The sequence below is a fragment of the Scyliorhinus torazame genome, chromosome 24, assembly GCF_047496885.1.
Source record: "Scyliorhinus torazame isolate Kashiwa2021f chromosome 24, sScyTor2.1, whole genome shotgun sequence".
Lineage (NCBI taxonomy): Eukaryota > Metazoa > Chordata > Chondrichthyes > Carcharhiniformes > Scyliorhinidae > Scyliorhinus > Scyliorhinus torazame.
The window spans coordinates 13472345-13488495 of record NC_092730.1 but is presented as its reverse complement, the minus strand read 5'-3'; the positions used below and the strand labels follow the sequence as shown (position 1 = coordinate 13488495).

General features: G+C 55.3%; 1 protein-coding gene across 1 annotated transcript in view; it reads left to right on the top strand.

The window, feature by feature from the left end:
• Positions 1-16151, top strand: part of ltbp3 (latent transforming growth factor beta binding protein 3) — a 167474-nt gene that overhangs the window by 94090 nt on the left and 57233 nt on the right. Inside the window, 2 exon segments of the mRNA XM_072489380.1 lie at positions 718-820; positions 14850-14933. Coding sequence (XP_072345481.1) covers positions 718-820; positions 14850-14933 — 187 coding nt within the window.

Sequence of the window (16151 nt, the reverse complement as noted above, 5' to 3'; positions counted from 1 at the left end):
CCAGAGCAGGTCAGAGGCTGGGAATCCTGCGGAGAGTAACTCACCTCCTGACTCCCCCCAAAGCCTGTCCACCATCCACAAGGCACAAGTCAGGAGTGTGAGGGAATACTCTCCACTCGCTTGGATGAGCACAGCTCCCAACGACACTCGAGAAGCTCGACACCATCCAGGACACAGCAGCCCCGCTCGATCGACACGCTAACCGCAAACATTCGCCCCCTCCTCCCCCCCGACGCACAGCGGCAGCCGTGTGCACCGTCTACAAGACGCGCCGCAGCCACTCGATCCTTCGCCAGCACCTTCCAAACCCGCCACCTCTGCCGTCTAGAAGGACGAGGGCAGCAGCAGACGCACGGGGAACACCACCGCCGCTCGCCATCCCGACTCGGAAATATATCGGCCGTTCCTTCGCTGTGGCTGGGGTCAAAATCCTGGGAACTCCCTCCCTAACAGCACGGCGGGTGTACCTACACCACACGGGACTGCGGCGGGTTCAAGGTGGCGGCTCACCCGCCACCTTCTCGAGGGGCAATTAGGGAGGGGCAATAAATGCTGGGCCCGGCCAGCGACCCCCACATCCCGTGAACCATTAAATAAAGTTTAGTGACGCAGTAATAACATTGTCGTGTCTAAAGGGGTGACAAAGCCCTTTACTGAGCCGGAGGTGCTGATGATTTCGTGCCGGGAATGGTCAGTAATGTCAGCTTTTATTTACAGTGCAGTAACCCACTTCCTGGCCTGACGAAAGAGGAAGATTGCTGTGGAAGCGTGGGAACGTCGTGGGGTTTCAGTAACTGCAACAAGTGTCGACACCAGCACTGTGAGTACATTTATATCAGAGGTATGGACTGCTTAAACCTCCTTCACTTCACTGGGGCTTATTAATGAGGCCTGTCAGTAGGGACTGGAGCTGCTACCACCTTGCAAGTCGAACCCTAAATAGGTTGGGACGAGTCATTATCGGAGACATAAGTTCAAACCTCAACCACTTCAAAGAGAGTTAAGTGCTTTCCAATCACCCTCATTCAAGAGAGTGTTACAGTGAGCAGTGTTGGATATATCAGAGTGTTACAGTGAGTGGTGTGGGGAATATCAGAAAGTGTTACAGTGAGGGGTGTGAGGTATACCAGAGAGTGCGACAGCAAGAGAGTGGGGTATATAAGATTGTGTTACAGTGAGGGGTGTGGGGTATATCAGAGAGTGTTACAGTGAGGGGTGTGGGGTATATCAGAGAGTGTTACAGTGAGGGGTGTGGGGTATATAAGATTGTGTTACAGTGAGGGGTGTGGGGTATATCAGAGAGTGTTACAGTGAGGGGTGTGGGGTATATCAGAGAGTGTTACAGTGAGGGGTGTGGGGTATATCAGCGAGTGTTACAGTGAGGGGTGTGTGGTATATCAGAGAGAGTTACAGTGAGGGGTGTGGGGTATATCAGAGAGTGTTACAGTGAGGGGTGTGGGGTATATCAGAGAGTTTTACAACAAGGGGTGTGGGGTATATCAGAGAGTGTTACAGTGAGGGGTGTGGGGTGACTGTTACAGTGAGGGGTGTGGGGTATATCAGAGAGTGTTGCAGTGACGGGTTTGGGGTATATCAGGTAGTGTTACAGTGAGGAGTGTGGGGTATATCAGAGTGTGTTACAGTGAGGAGTGTGGGGTATATCAGAGAGTGTTACAGTGAGGGGTGTGGGGTATATCAGAGAGTGTTACAGTGATGCGTTTGGGGTATATCAGGTAGTGTTACAGTGAGGAGTGTGGGGTATATCAGAGTGTGTTACAGTGAGGGGTGTGGGGTATATCAGGTAGTGTTACAGTAAATGGTGTGGGGTATATCAGTGTTACAGTCAGGGGTGTGGGGTATATCAGAGAGTGTTACAGTGAGGTGTGTGGGGTATATCAGTGTTACAGTGAGGGGTATGGGGTATATCAAAGAGTGTTACAGTGAGGGGTGTGGGGTATATCAGAGTGTTACAGTGAGGGGTGTGGGGTATATCAGAGAGTGTTACAGTGAGGTGTGTGGGGTATATCAGAGAATGTTACAGTGAGAGGTGTGGGATATATCAGAGAGTGTTACAGTGAGGGGTGTGGGGTATATCAGAGAATGTTACAGTGAGAGGTGTGGGGTATATCAGAGAGTGTTACAGTGAGGGGTGTGGGGTATATCAGAGAGTGTTACAGTGAGGGGTGTGTGGTATATCAGAGAGTGTTACAGTGAGGGGCGTGGGGTATATCAGAGTGTTACAGTGAGGGGTGTGGGGTATATCAGAGAATGTTACAGTGAGAGGTGTTGGGTATATAAGATTGTGTTGCAGTGAGGGGTGTGGGGTATATAAGATTGTGTTACAGTGAGGGGTGTGGGGTATATCAGAGAGTGTTTCAGTGAGGGGTGTGGGGTATATCAGAGAGAGTTGCAGTGAGGGGTGTGGGGTATATAAGATTGTGTTACAGTGAGGGGTGTGGGGTATATCAGAGAGTGTTTCGGTGAGGGTTGTGGGGTATATCAGAGAGTGTTGCAGTGAGGGGTGTGGGGTATATAAGATTGTGTTACAGTGAGGGGTGTGGGGTATATCAGAGAGTGTTACAGTGAGGGGTGTGAGGTATATCAGAGAGTGTTCCAGTGAGGGGTGTGGGGTATATCAGAGTGTTACAGTGAGGGGTGTGGGGCATATCAGAGAGTGTTACAGTGAGGGGTGTGGGGTATATAAGATTGTGTTACAGTGAGGGGTGTGGGGTGACTGTTACAGTGAGGGGTGTGGGGTATATCAGAGAGTGTTGCAGTGACGGGTTTGGGGTATATCAGGTAGTGTTACAGTGAGGAGTGTGGGGTATATCAGAGTGTGTTACAGTGAGGAGTGTGGGGTATATCAGAGAGTGTTACAGTGAGGGGTGTGGGGTATATCAGAGAGTGTTACAGTGATGCGTTTGGGGTATATCAGGTAGTGTTACAGTGAGGAGTGTGGGGTATATCAGAGTGTGTTACAGTGAGGGGTGTGGGGTATATCAGGTAGTGTTACAGTAAATGGTGTGGGGTATATCAGTGTTACAGTCAGGGGTGTGGGGTATATCAGAGAGTGTTACAGTGAGGTGTGTGGGGTATATCAGTGTTACAGTGAGGGGTATGGGGTATATCAAAGAGTGTTACAGTGAGGGGTGTGGGGTATATCAGAGTGTTACAGTGAGGGGTGTGGGGTATATCAGAGAGTGTTACAGTGAGGGGTGTGGGGTATATCAGAGAATGTTACAGTGAGAGGTGTGGGATATATCAGAGAGTGTTACAGTGAGGGGTGTGGGGTATATCAGAGAATGTTACAGTGAGAGGTGTGGGGTATATCAGAGAGTGTTACAGTGAGGGGTGTGGGGTATATCAGAGAGTGTTACAGTGAGGGGTGTGTGGTATATCAGAGAGTGTTACAGTGAGGGGCGTGGGGTATATCAGAGTGTTACAGTGAGGGGTGTGGGGTATATCAGAGAATGTTACAGTGAGAGGTGTTGGGTATATAAGATTGTGTTGCAGTGAGGGGTGTGGGGTATATAAGATTGTGTTACAGTGAGGGGTGTGGGGTATATCAGAGAGTGTTTCAGTGAGGGGTGTGGGGTATATCAGAGAGAGTTGCAGCGAGGGGTGTGGGGTATATAAGATTGTGTTACAGTGAGGGGTGTGGGGTATATCAGAGAGTGTTTCAGTGAGGGGTGTGGGGTATATCAGAGAGTGTTGCAGTGAGGGGTGTGGGGTATATAAGATTGTGTTACAGTGAGGGGTGTGGGGTATATCAGAGAGTGTTACAGTGAGGGGTGTGGGGTATATCAGAGAGTGTTCCAGTGAGGGGTGTGGGGTATATCAGAGTGTTACAGTGAGGGGTGTGGGGTATATCAGAGAGTGTTACAGTGAGGGGTGTGGGGTATATAAGATTGTGTTACAGTGAGGGGTGTGGGGTATAGCAGAGAGTGTCACAGTGAGGGGTGTGGGGTATATCAGAGAGTGTTACACTGAGGGGTGTGGGGTATATCAGAGAGTGTTACAGTGAGGGGTGTGGGGTATATCAGTGTTACAGTGAGGGGTGTGGGGTATATCAGAGAGTGTTACAGTGAGGGGTGTGGGGTATATCAGAGTGTTACAGTGAGGGGTATATCAGTGTTACAGTGAGTGGTGTGGGGTATATCAGAGAGTGTTACAGTGAGGGGTGTGGGGTATATCAGAGTGTGTTACAGTGAGGGGTGTGGGGTATATCAGAGTGTTACAGTGAGGGGTGTGGGGTATATCAGAGAGTGTCACAGTGAGGGGTGTGGGGTATATAAGATTGTGTTACAGTGAGGGGTGTGGGGTATATCAGAGAGTGTTACAGTGAGGGGTGTGGGGTATATCAGAGAGTGTTACAGTGAGGAGTGCGGGGTACATCAGAGTGTTACAGTGAGGGGTGTGGGGTATATCAGAGAGTGTTACAGTGAGGGGTGTGGGGTATATCAGAGAGTGTTACAGTGAGGGGTGTGGGGTATATCAGTGTTACAGTGAGGGGTGTGGGGTATATCAGAGAGTGTTACAGTGAGGGGTGTGGGGTATATCAGAGTGTTACAGTGAGGGGTATATCAGTGTTACAGTGAGTGGTGTGGGGTATATCAGAGAGTGTTCCAGTGAGGGGTGTGGGGTATATCAGAGTGTGTTACAGTGAGGGGTGTGGGGTATATCAGAGTGTTACAGTGAGGGGTGTGGGGTATATCAGAGAGTGTCACAGTGAGGGGTGTGGGGTATATAAGATTGTGTTACAGTGAGGGGTGTGGGGTATATCAGAGAGTGTTACAGTGAGGGGTGTGGGGTATATCAGAGAGTGTTACAGTGAGGAGTGCGGGGTATATCAGAGTGTTACAGTGAGGGGTGTGGGGTATATCAGAGAGTGTTACAGTGAGGGGTGTGGGGTATATCAGAGAGTGTTACAGTGAGGGATGTGGGGTATATCAGAGAGTGTTACAGTGAGGGGTGTGGGGTATATCAGAGAGTGTTACAGTGAGGGGTGTGGGGTATATCAGAGAGTGTTCCAGTGAGGGGTGTGGGGTATATCAGAGAGTGTTACAGTGAGGGATGTGGGGTATATCAGGGAGTGTTACAATGAGGAGTGCGGGGTATATCAGAGTGTTACAGTGAGGGGTGTGGGGTATATCAGAGAGTGTTACAGTGAGGGGTGTGGGGTATATCAGAGAGTGTTACAGTGAGGGATGTGGGGTATATCAGAGAGTGTTACAGTGAGGGGTGTGGGGTATATCAGAGAGTGTTACAATGAGGGGTGTGGGGTATATCAGAGAGTGTTCCAGTGAGGGGTGTGGGGTATATCAGAGAGTGTTACAGTGAGGGATGTGGGGTATATCAGGGAGTGTTACAGTGAGGAGTGCGGGGTATATCAGAGTGTTACAGTGAGGGGTGTGGGGTATATCAGAGAGTGTTACAGTGAGGGGTGTGGGGTATATCAGAGAGTGTTACAGTGAGGGATGTGGGGTATATCAGAGAGTGTTACAGTGAGGGGTGTGGGGTATATCAGAGAGTGTTACAGTGAGGGGTGTGGCGAATATCAGAGAGTGTTACAGTGAGAGGTGTGGGGTATATCAGAGAGTGTTAGAGTGAGGGGTGTATCAGAGAGTGTTACAGTGAGGGATGTGGGGTATATCAGGGAGTGTTACAATGAGGAGTGTGGGGTATATCAGAGAGTGTTACAGTGAGGGGTGTGGCGAATATCAGAGAGTGTTACAGTGAGAGGTGTGGGGTATATCAGAGAGTGTCACAGTGAGCGGTATATCAGAGAATGTTACAGTGTGGGGTATATCAGAGAGTGTCACAGTGAGGGGTGTGGGGTATATCAGAGACTGTTACAGTGAGGGGTGTGGGGTATATCAGAGAGTGTTAGAGTGAGGGGTGTATCAGAGAGTGTTACAGTGAGGGGTGTGGGGTATATCAGAGAGTGTTAGAGTGAGGGGTGTATCAGAGGGTGTTACAGTGAGGGGTGTGGGGTATATCAGAGAGTGTTAGAGTGAGGGGTGTATCAGAGAGTGTTACAGTGAGGGGTGTGGGGTATATCAGTGAGTGTTATTGTGAGGGGTGTGAGGTATATCAGAGAGTGTTACAGTGAGGGTGTGGGGTATATCAGAGAGTGTTACAGTGAGGGGTGTGGGGTATATCAGAGAGTGTTACAGTGAGGGGTGTGGGGTATATCAGAGAGTGTTACAGTGAGGGGTGTGGGGTGTATCAGAGAGTGTTACAGTGAGGGGTGTGTGGTATATCAGAGAGTGTTACAGTGAGGGGTGTGGGATATATCAGAGAGTGTTACAGTGAGTGTTGTGGGGTATATCAGAGAGTGTTACAGTGAGGGGTGTGGGGTATATCAGAGAGTGTTACAGTGAGGGGTGTGGGGTATATCAGAGAGTGTTACAGTGAGGGGTGTGTGGTATATCAGAGTGTCACAGTGAGGGGTGTGGGGTATATTAGAGAGTGTTACAGTGAGGGGTGTGGGGTATATCAGAGAGTGTTACAGTGAGGGGTGTGTGGTATATCAGAGTGTCACAGTGAGGGGTGTGGGGTATATTAGAGAGTGTTACAGTGAGGGGTGTGGGGTATATCAGAGAGTGTTACAGTGAGGGGTGTGGGGTATATCAGAGAGTGTTACAGTGAGGGGTGTGGGGTATATCAGAGAGTGTTACAGTGAGGGGTGTGGGGTATATCAGAGAGTGTTACAGTGAGGGGTGTGGGGTATATCAGAGAGTGTTACAGTGAGGGGTGTGGGGTACATCAGAGAGTGTTACAGTGAGGGGTGTGGGGTATATCAGAGAGTGTTACAGTGAGGGGTGTGGGATATATCAGAGAGTGTTACAGTGAGTGTTGTGGGGTATATCAGAGAGTGTTACAGTGAGGGGTGTGGGGTATATCAGAGAGTGTTACAGTGAGGGGTGTGGGGTGTATCAGAGAGTGTTACAGTGAGGGGTGTGGGATATATCAGAGAGTGTGGGTTACGTGAGGAAGTGTGATGGTTAAAAAATCCCTTGACGGATTGCAGGATAAGAAATATCGAGGCGTGTCGCCAAGAACAATAATTTAATAAATTCAACAGATTCCTTCAACTGCAAGTCTACAGAACCAACGCCAAACTTGGAAAGAGCAGACTATGGAGGAGAGAATTAACGCTTCCTTGCCCTTCCGCATTCTGCAGTGGCCTAATTGGAAAGGCAATGCACTGCTCGGGGTCACTCGGCCTTCGAGGTTCCCGGTTCAATGCCCTCGAACGATGCTGTGTTGCCCCCTCACAGCCCCCCACCCGTCCAGCCCTAATCCCCCCCCGCCCCCGCTGCACGGCTCAAAGTGTCGAAGAGGACAGGAAGCTGTCTCTGTCTCTGCCCGTTCCCGTCCCTTCGTAACCGCTCGCTCCCTGCGTTCACGTGCTTCGCAGGGCCCTCTGAGGAGCCTCATTCTTTAACCACGGGTGGCCAACAGCTAGGGTTGGGGGCGCGGGTCGAGAGGGAGACAGAAACGTTCACGCTGCCTCGAGTACGCAAAGCAGCTGCGTACAGAGCAGACAAAAGGGCCTTTGAGCCGATGGCAGGGGAGGGAAATTGTTTTCGCAGGTTTGGAATCGTGTCTCAAGCGAAGCCAAGTCATTATGTTATGTAAGAATAAGGAGAGAGAGAGATATTTGAGCCCAAGTGTGCTTTCAGGGAACCGCCAGCTTGTCTGGCGGTGGTGTGCTCCAGGCCACCAAGTGAGGCCTGATAAAGTCACGGGCCACGGGTGAGGCGAGACCTGCGCAGCACGTGGATTGACTGCTGCGAGATCAGAGAGGCCCTGAGACGCTGGCCCTTCCCGCGTGCACTCCCAGTGCCGCTTTCCTGCTTCCTCCCAACAAGCATTTCAGTCCAGCCAGAGAAGGCCTCAGGCTTCCCGTTGGTCGTCCCAACCCGGGAGGCATTATTCATCCAACTCTGCCAGCGTATTCCCTCCTCCCTCTCGTATGCTTGTTCGGGTTCCCCTTTAAATGTATCGACACCATTCACCTCGACCGCTCCCCGTGGGAGCGAGTCCCACATTCCCCCCCACACTCTGTGGGAGCGAGTTCCACATTCTCCCCACTCTCTGTGGGAGCGAGTCCCACATTCCCCCCCACTCTCTGTGGGAGCGAGTTCCACATTCTCCCCACTCTCTGTGGGAGCGAGTCCCACATTCTCCCCACTCTCTGTGGGAGCGAGTTCCACATTCTCCCCACTCCCTGTGGGAGCGAGTCCCACATTCTCCCCACTCCCTGTGGGAGCGAGTCCCACATTCTCCCCACTCCCTGTGGGAGCGAGTTCCACATTCTCCCCCACTCCCTGTGGGAGCGAGTCCCACATTCTCCCCCACTCCCTGTGGGAGCGAGTTCCACATTCTCCCCCACTCTCTGTGGGAGCGAGTTCCACATTCTCCCCCACTCCCTGTGGGAGCGAGTCCCACATTCTCCCCACTCCCTGTGGGAGCGAGTTCCACACTCTCCCCACTCTCTGTGGGAGCGAGTTCCACATTCTCCCCCACTCCCTGTGGGAGCGATTCCCACATTCTCCCCCACTCCCTGCGGGAGCGAGTTCCACATTCTCCCCCACTCCCTGTGGGAGCGAGTCCCACATTCTCCCCACTCCCTGCGGGAGCGAGTTCCACATTCTCCCCACTCCCTGTGGGAGCGAGTCCCACATTCTCCCCACTCCCTGTGGGAGCGAGTTCCACACTCTCCCCACTCTCTGTGGGAACGAGTCCCACATTCCCCCCCACTCCCTGTGGGAGCGAGTTCCACATTCTCCCCACTCCCTGTGGGAGCGAGTCCCACATTCTCCCCACTCCCTGTGGGAGCGAGTTCCACACTCTCCCCACTCTCTGTGGGAGCGAGTCCCACATTCCCCCCCACTCCCTGTGGGAGCGAGTCCCACATTCTCCCCACTCCCTGCGGGAGCGAGTTCCACATTCTCCCCCACTCTCTGTGGGAGCGAGTTCCATATTCTCCCCCACTCTCTGTGGGAGCGAGTCCCACATTCTCCCCCACTCTCTGTGGGAGCGAGTTCCACATTCTCCCCCACTCCCTGCGGGAGCGAGCCCCACATTCTCCCCACTCTCTGTGGGAGCGAGCCCCACATTCTCCCCACTCCCTGTGGGAGCGAGTTCCACATTCTCCCCCACTCCCTGTGGGAGCGAGTTCCACATTCTCCCCCACTCCCTGTGGGAGCGAGTTCCACATTCCCCCCACTCCCTGTGGGAGCGAGTTCCACATTCTCCCCCACTCCCTGTGGGAGCGAGTTCCACATTCTCCCCCACTCCCTGTGGGAGCGAGTTCCACATTCCCCCCACTCCCTGTGGGAGCGAGTTCCACATTCTCCCCCACTCCCTGTGGGAGCGAGTTCCACATTCTCCCCCACTCCCTGTGGGAGCGAGTTCCACATTCTCCCCCACTCCCTGTGGGAGCGAGTCCCACATTCTCCCCACTCCCTGTGGGAGCGAGTTCCATATTCTCCCCACTCCCTGTTGGAGCGAGTTCCACATTCTCCCCACTCCCTGTGGGAGCGAGTTCCACATTCTCCCCACTCCCTGTGGGAGCGAGTCCCACATTCTCCCCACTCTCTGTGGGAGCGAGTCCCACATTCTCCCCACTCCCTGTGGGAGCGAGTTCCACATTCTCCCCACTCCCTGTGGGAGCGAGTCCCACATTCTCCCCCACTCCCTGTGGGAGCGAGTTCCACATTCCCCCCCACTCCCTGTGGGAGCGAGTTCCATATTCTCCCCACTCCCTGTGTGAGCGAGTCCCACATTCTCCCCACTCCCTGTGGGAGCGAGTCCCACATTCTCCCCCACTCCCTGTGGGAGCGAGTTCCACATTCCCCCCCACTCCCTGTGGGAGCGAGTTCCATATTCTCCCCACTCCCTGTGTGAGCGAGTCCCACATTCTCCCCACTCCCTGTTGGAGCGAGTTCCACATTCTCCCCACTCCCTGTGGGAGCGAGTCCCACATTCTCCCCACTCCCTGTGGGAGCGAGTCCCACATTCTCCCCACTCCCTGTGTGAGCGAGTTCCACATTCTCCCTCACTCCCTGTGGGAGCGAGTCCCACATTCTCCCCACTCCCTGTGGGAGCGAGTCCCACATTCTCCCCACTCCCTGTGTGAGCGAGTTCCACATTCTCCCCCACTCCCTGTGGGAGCGAGTTCCACATTCTCCCCACTCCCTGTGGGAGCGAGTTCCACATTCTCCCCCACTCCCTGTGGGAGCGAGTTCCACATTCTCCCCCACTCCCTGTGGGAGCGAGTTCCACATTCTCCCCACTCCCTGTGGGAGCGAGTTCCACATTCTCCCCCACTCCCCGTGGGAGCGAGTCCCACATTCTCCCCACTCCCTGTGGGAGAGAGTTCCACATTCTCCCCACTCCCTGTGGGAGCGAGTTCCACATTCCCCCCCCCCCCACTCCCTATGGGAGCGTGTTCCACATTCTCCCCAACTCCCTGTGGGAGCGAGTCCCACATTCTCCCCACTCCCGGTGGGAGCGAGTCCCACATTCTCCCCCACTCTCTGTGGGAGCGAGTCCCACATTCTCCCCCACTCTCTGTGGGAGCAAGTCCCACATTCTCCCCACTCCCTGTGGGAGCGAGTCCCACATTCTCCCCACTCCCAGTGGGAGCGAGTCCCACATTCACCCCACTCCCTGTGGGAGCGAGTTCCACATTCTCCCCCACTCCCTGTGGGAGCGAGTCCCACATTCACCCCACTCCCGGTGGGAGCGAGTTCCACAGTCTCCCCCACTCCCTGTGGGAGCGAGTCCCACATTCTCCCCACTCCCGGTGGGAGCGAGTCCCACATTCTCCCCCACTCTCTGTGGGAGCGAGTCCCACATTCTCCCCACTCCCTGTGGGAGCAAGTCCCACATTCTCCCCCACTCTCTGTGGGAGCAAGTCCCACATTCTCCCCACTCCCTGTGGGAGCGAGTCCCACATTCTCCCCCACTCCCGGTGGGAGCGAGTTCCACAGTCTCCCCCACTCCCTGTGGGAGTGAGTCCCACATTCTCACCCACTCCCTGTGGGAGCGAGTCCCACATTCTCGCCCACTCCCTGTGGGAGCGAGTCCCACATTCTCCACACTCCCCGTGGGAGCGAGTTCCACAATCTCCCCACTCCCTGTGGGAGGGGGTCCCACATTCTCCCCCACTCCCTGTGGGAGCGAGTTCCACATTCTCCCCACTCCCCGTGGGAGCGAGTCCCACATTCTCCCCCACTCCCTGTGGGAGCGAGTCCCACATTCTCCCCCACTCACCGCGGGAGCGAGTCCCACATTCTCCCCCACTGCCTGTGGGAGCGAGTTCCACATTCTCCCCCACTCCCTGTGGGAGTGAGTCCCACATTCTCCCCCACTCCCTTTGGGAGCGAGTTCCACATTCTCCCCCACTCCCCGTGGGAGCGAGTCCCACATTCTCCCCACTCCCTGTGGGAGCGAGTTCCACATTCCCCCCACTCCCTGTGGGAGCGAGTTCCACATTCCCCCCACTCCCTGTGGGAGCGAGTCCCACATTCTCCCCCACTCCCTGTGGGAGCGAGTCCCACATTCTCCCCCACTCCCTGTGGGAGCGAGTTCCACATTCTCCCTAACAGCACTGTGGGTGTACCTATGCCTACATGGGGGCTGCAGCGGGTTCAAGATGGCGGCTCATCCACCACCTTCTCGAGGGGCAGTTAGGGACGGGCAACAAATGCTGGGCCCGGCCAGCGGACGCCCACATCCCGTCAATGAACCAGAAGAAGAAGAGGAGCCAGGAGCATCGGAGCCAGAGCTGACCCTCGACGTGAGGGGGTGCGTTGGTCCAAATGCGGGCTGTCCGCACTCTCTCCAGCTGGCACCTGCGCAGGGTTGGCAACGGGAAGACCATGTACCCGGGCAGCCCCTCGCCAGGGGGCGCATTCCAAAGCCGACATGTCATTGTGTTGACTTGACGATTCGATAGCAGGGCTGGAAGCGATTAGGGGAGAGGAGCGCAGGTTTGCGTTGCAATTGTGAGCTGAACAATTAGGCCAGATTGTTTTGGGAAAACCTGGCCAGTCGTAGAGATGGCTGCTTCAACCCTCTCGTAACAGCCTTCTATGAGGTTTAGATAGGAGTGGACAAGTGATGCCAACTCCACTAGCTGATGGCACGGGGAGGGCGCGTCACAGATTTATGGTTTCGGGCAGCAGATGCAAGGGAAAGCGAAGAAGAATTATTAACTAGTGATAATTGTTGTCCTGTGTTGGGTAACCGTTGCGTTGATCTTAATGGAGTCTTTGCCATCTTAAGCATGTCTGTTAGCTATCAGAACTGTGTACATACATGCAGTAAAAGGTTCAAGCTCGGAATAAGTTTCCATGCTTGCTTGTACGCATGTCTCTGTCCAATTGAACGCTGCCCCCCCCCTCAGTACTGACCCTCTGACAGTGCAGCACTCCCTCAGTACTGACCCTCTGACAGTGCGGCACTCGCTCAGTACTGAACCTCTGACAGTGCAGCACTCCCTCAGTACCGACCCTCTGACAGTGCGGCACTCCCTCAGTACTGACCCTCTGACAGTGCGGCACTCCCTCAGTACTGACCCTCTGATAGTGCAGCACCCCCTCAGTACTGACCCTCTGACAGTGCGGCACTCCCTCAGTACTGACCCTCTGACAGCGCGGCACTCCCTCAGTACTGACCCTCTGACAGTGCGGCACTCACTCAGTACTGACCCTCTGACAGCGCGGCACTCCCTCAGTACTGACCCTCTGACAGTGCGGCACTCCCTCAGTGCTGACCCTCTGACAGTGCGGCACTCCCTCAGTCCTGACCCTCTGACAGTGCGGCACTCCCTCAGTCCTGACCCTCTGACAGTGCGGCACTCCCTCAGTACTGACCCTCTGACAGTGCGGCACTCCCTCAGTACTGACCCTCTGACAGTGCGGCGCTCCCTCAGTACTGACCCTCTGACAGTGCTGCGCTCCCTCAGTACTGACCCTCTGACAGTGCGGCACTCCCTCAGTACTGACCCTCTGACAGTGCGGCACTCCCTCAGTACTGACCCTCTGACAGTGCGGCCCTCCCTCAGTACTGACCCTCTGACAGTGCAGCGCTCCCTCAGTACTGACCCTCTGACAGTGCTGCGCTCCCTCAGTACTGACCCTCTGACAGCGCGGCACTCCCTCAGTACTGACCCTCTGACAGTGCGGCACTCCCTCAGTACTGACCCTCTGACAGCGCGGCACTCCCTCAGTACTGACCCTCTGACAGTGCGGCACTCCCTCAGTGCTGACCCTCTGACAGTGCGGCACTCCCTCAGTCCTGACCCTCTGACAGTGCGGCACTCCCTCAGTACTGACCCTCTGACAGTGCGGCACTCCCTCAGTACTGACCCTCTGACAGTGCGGCACTCCCTCAGTACTGACCCTCTGACAGTGCGGCGCTCCCTCAGTACTGACCCTCTGACAGTGCGGCACTCCCTCAGTACTGACCCTCTGACAGTGCGGCACTCCCTCAGTACTGACCTCTGACAGTGCGGCACTCCCTCAGTACTGACCCTCTGACAGTGCGGCACTCCATCAGTACTGACCCTCCGACACTGCGGCACTCCCTCAGTACTGACCCTCTGACAGTGCGGCACTCCCTCAGTACTGAACCTCTGACAGTGCGGCACTCCCTCATACCAGTTGCGGCAATGTCGTGCTGGGATTTGTGCTGGAGTGGGGGTGAAGGAGAGAAACGGGGGAGAGGGGGGGGGGGGGCGGTGTTGTGTTTGGGGGGGGGGGGGGGTGGAGATTCAGTGACTTCTTCGAAATAGCCACCTGGCCTGCATCGAGATAGGGAGATGGGGCGTGTTGGTCTCGCTCTGTCAAAACCTGAAAGTACCATTAATTTTCAGCCTGTGGATGCGAAACCAGATGGAGCAAATAACGTCTGCTGGAGCCTGGGCGAGAGGCCTAAATATGGGAACAGGCATCCTGGCCCTGAGCCACAGCAAAGACTTATTTCACGTGCCATTGGTTGCTGCCTTTTCCCAGCAGTAACATCCTTTAGTTTTGTTGGCCTAAGTGGATGTTTTTTTAGTCACACGTGAGGCACTGACTGTGTTTCCCCCTCCACACGGAGGCCTGAAAGCAATCTCGCGTTCGCAGTGAAAGAGGATGTTTGCTGATGATTGTCGACGGGGGAAATGTGCGACCTTTGCCTGGAGTCAACCCCCCCCCCCCCCCCGGCCCCTCCTAAGAGAACAGACCCAACACTCTCCAACCTGTCCTCACGACTGAAGTTGCTCATAGAATTCACAGTGCCGAAGGAGGCCATTCGGCCCGTCGAGTCTGCACCGGCCCCTTGGAACGAGCACCCTGCTGAAGCCCCACCCCTTCGCCCTATCGCCGTAAACCAGTAACCCCCACCTCCCCTTTTGACAATTTCGCACAGCCACCCCACCCGACCTGCACACCTTTTGGACTGCGGGGGGGGCGCAAACCGGAGCACCCGGAGGAAAACCCACGGGGGGGGGGGGGCGGGGGCGGACGGACGTGCAGACTCCGCACAGGCGGTGAGCCGAGGCCGGAATCGAACCCGGGACCCTGGAGCTGTGAGGCAGCGGTGCTAACCACTGTCCCACCGCGCCGCCTCTGGAAACATTCGTGTGAACCTGTTCCGCGCCCTCCCCGACGCGGTCACATCCTTCCTATAGTGTGACCCCCCAGGCCGGTACGCAATACCCCAGCTGAGGTCGAACAATCTGTACAAGTTCCGCAGAAGGTCAAATTGATCGTGCCTCAGAGAGAAACAGAGTCTTTGACGCGCAACTAAACCTATCCTTTTGTCTCCCCCCTCCCCCCTTTCAGACTTGACTGACCCAAAGACCGGTATCATTGGCGGAATGGAGTGTCCTCAGGGATACAAGAGACTGAACAGCTCCCACTGTCAAGGTGAGTGACGGAGGACCCCCCCCCCCATCCCTCCTGGTCCCAGCGTATTAGATCCACAATCTGGTTACGTACCTGCGTTGTGAGCGACGCGGAGCGGCCTGTGCTGAGATAGCTAACTCTCAGCGCCCTGTGGGGGACGGAATCTATCCCCCTCGCCAAAATCGCACCACACAGGCGCCTGAGGTAAAGTACTTCCCGATGTTGGAATTGCGAGGGAAGGTGCCGGAAGGGCCTGACGAAACGGCGCAGACCGTGAGGTTACGGGGTAGGCCCTGCCACTGGGTGACAGCCAATGGGTGCACAGCAGGATCCCAGAGACACTTAACGCCTGGCCACCTGTTGTATTTTTAACTGATGTTGGTCGCGGGGGGGATAACTATTGGGCCCAGGGCTCCAGGGGAAATCCCACACTCCACCACCCGCCAACCCGCCACCTGACTCTTCTCCCCATCCCAGAATCCCGTGAAACTGGGAAATGGAGGGGAGTCAGTAAGATTTGTCCGAATTGGTCTCGTGGGCCCTAAAACTGAACTCCACGATCGCTGAGCTCCACTGGGACTCAACTGGGTAACTGGGATAGTGGGCCCTGGGATCTTTCAAGCTTACACGAGGGGGCCGGGTGTGGCGCCTCGTTTTAAATCTCCCGCCCCTGACAGTGCGGCGTTCCCCTAGCGCTGCATTTGTAGGGGGTGGGGGGCCAGATTACGCGCTCAAGGCCCGGGGAGCGGGTTGTAAGGGAGAAGAGGAGAGCTGGACGGTGCCTGTGGGCAGTTCTTCAGCACCAATGAGGGACTGGTAGCTCTGAACCCATTAGCAGGCAAGACTCTGATTGGTCGAGTGTCCTTAGAACAGGAAAACACTGATCTGAAGTCACGATGTGGAGATGCCGGTGTTGGACTGGGGTGGGCACAGTAAGAAGTCTTACGACACCCAGTTAAATTCCAACAGGTGTCTACCTCATACGCTGCAGGAAGGGATGTCCCGAGGCGTGGTACATTGGCGAGACCATGCAGACGCTGGGACAACAGATTAACGGGCATCGTGTGACAATCGCCAGGCAGGAATGTTCCCTTCCACTCGGGGAACACTTCAGCAGTCAAGGGCATTCAGCCTCTGATCTCCGGGTAAGCGTTCTCCAAGGCGGCCTTCAGGACGCGGGACAACGCAGAATCGCCGAGCTGAAACTTATAGCCAAGTTCCGCACACATGAGTGCGGCC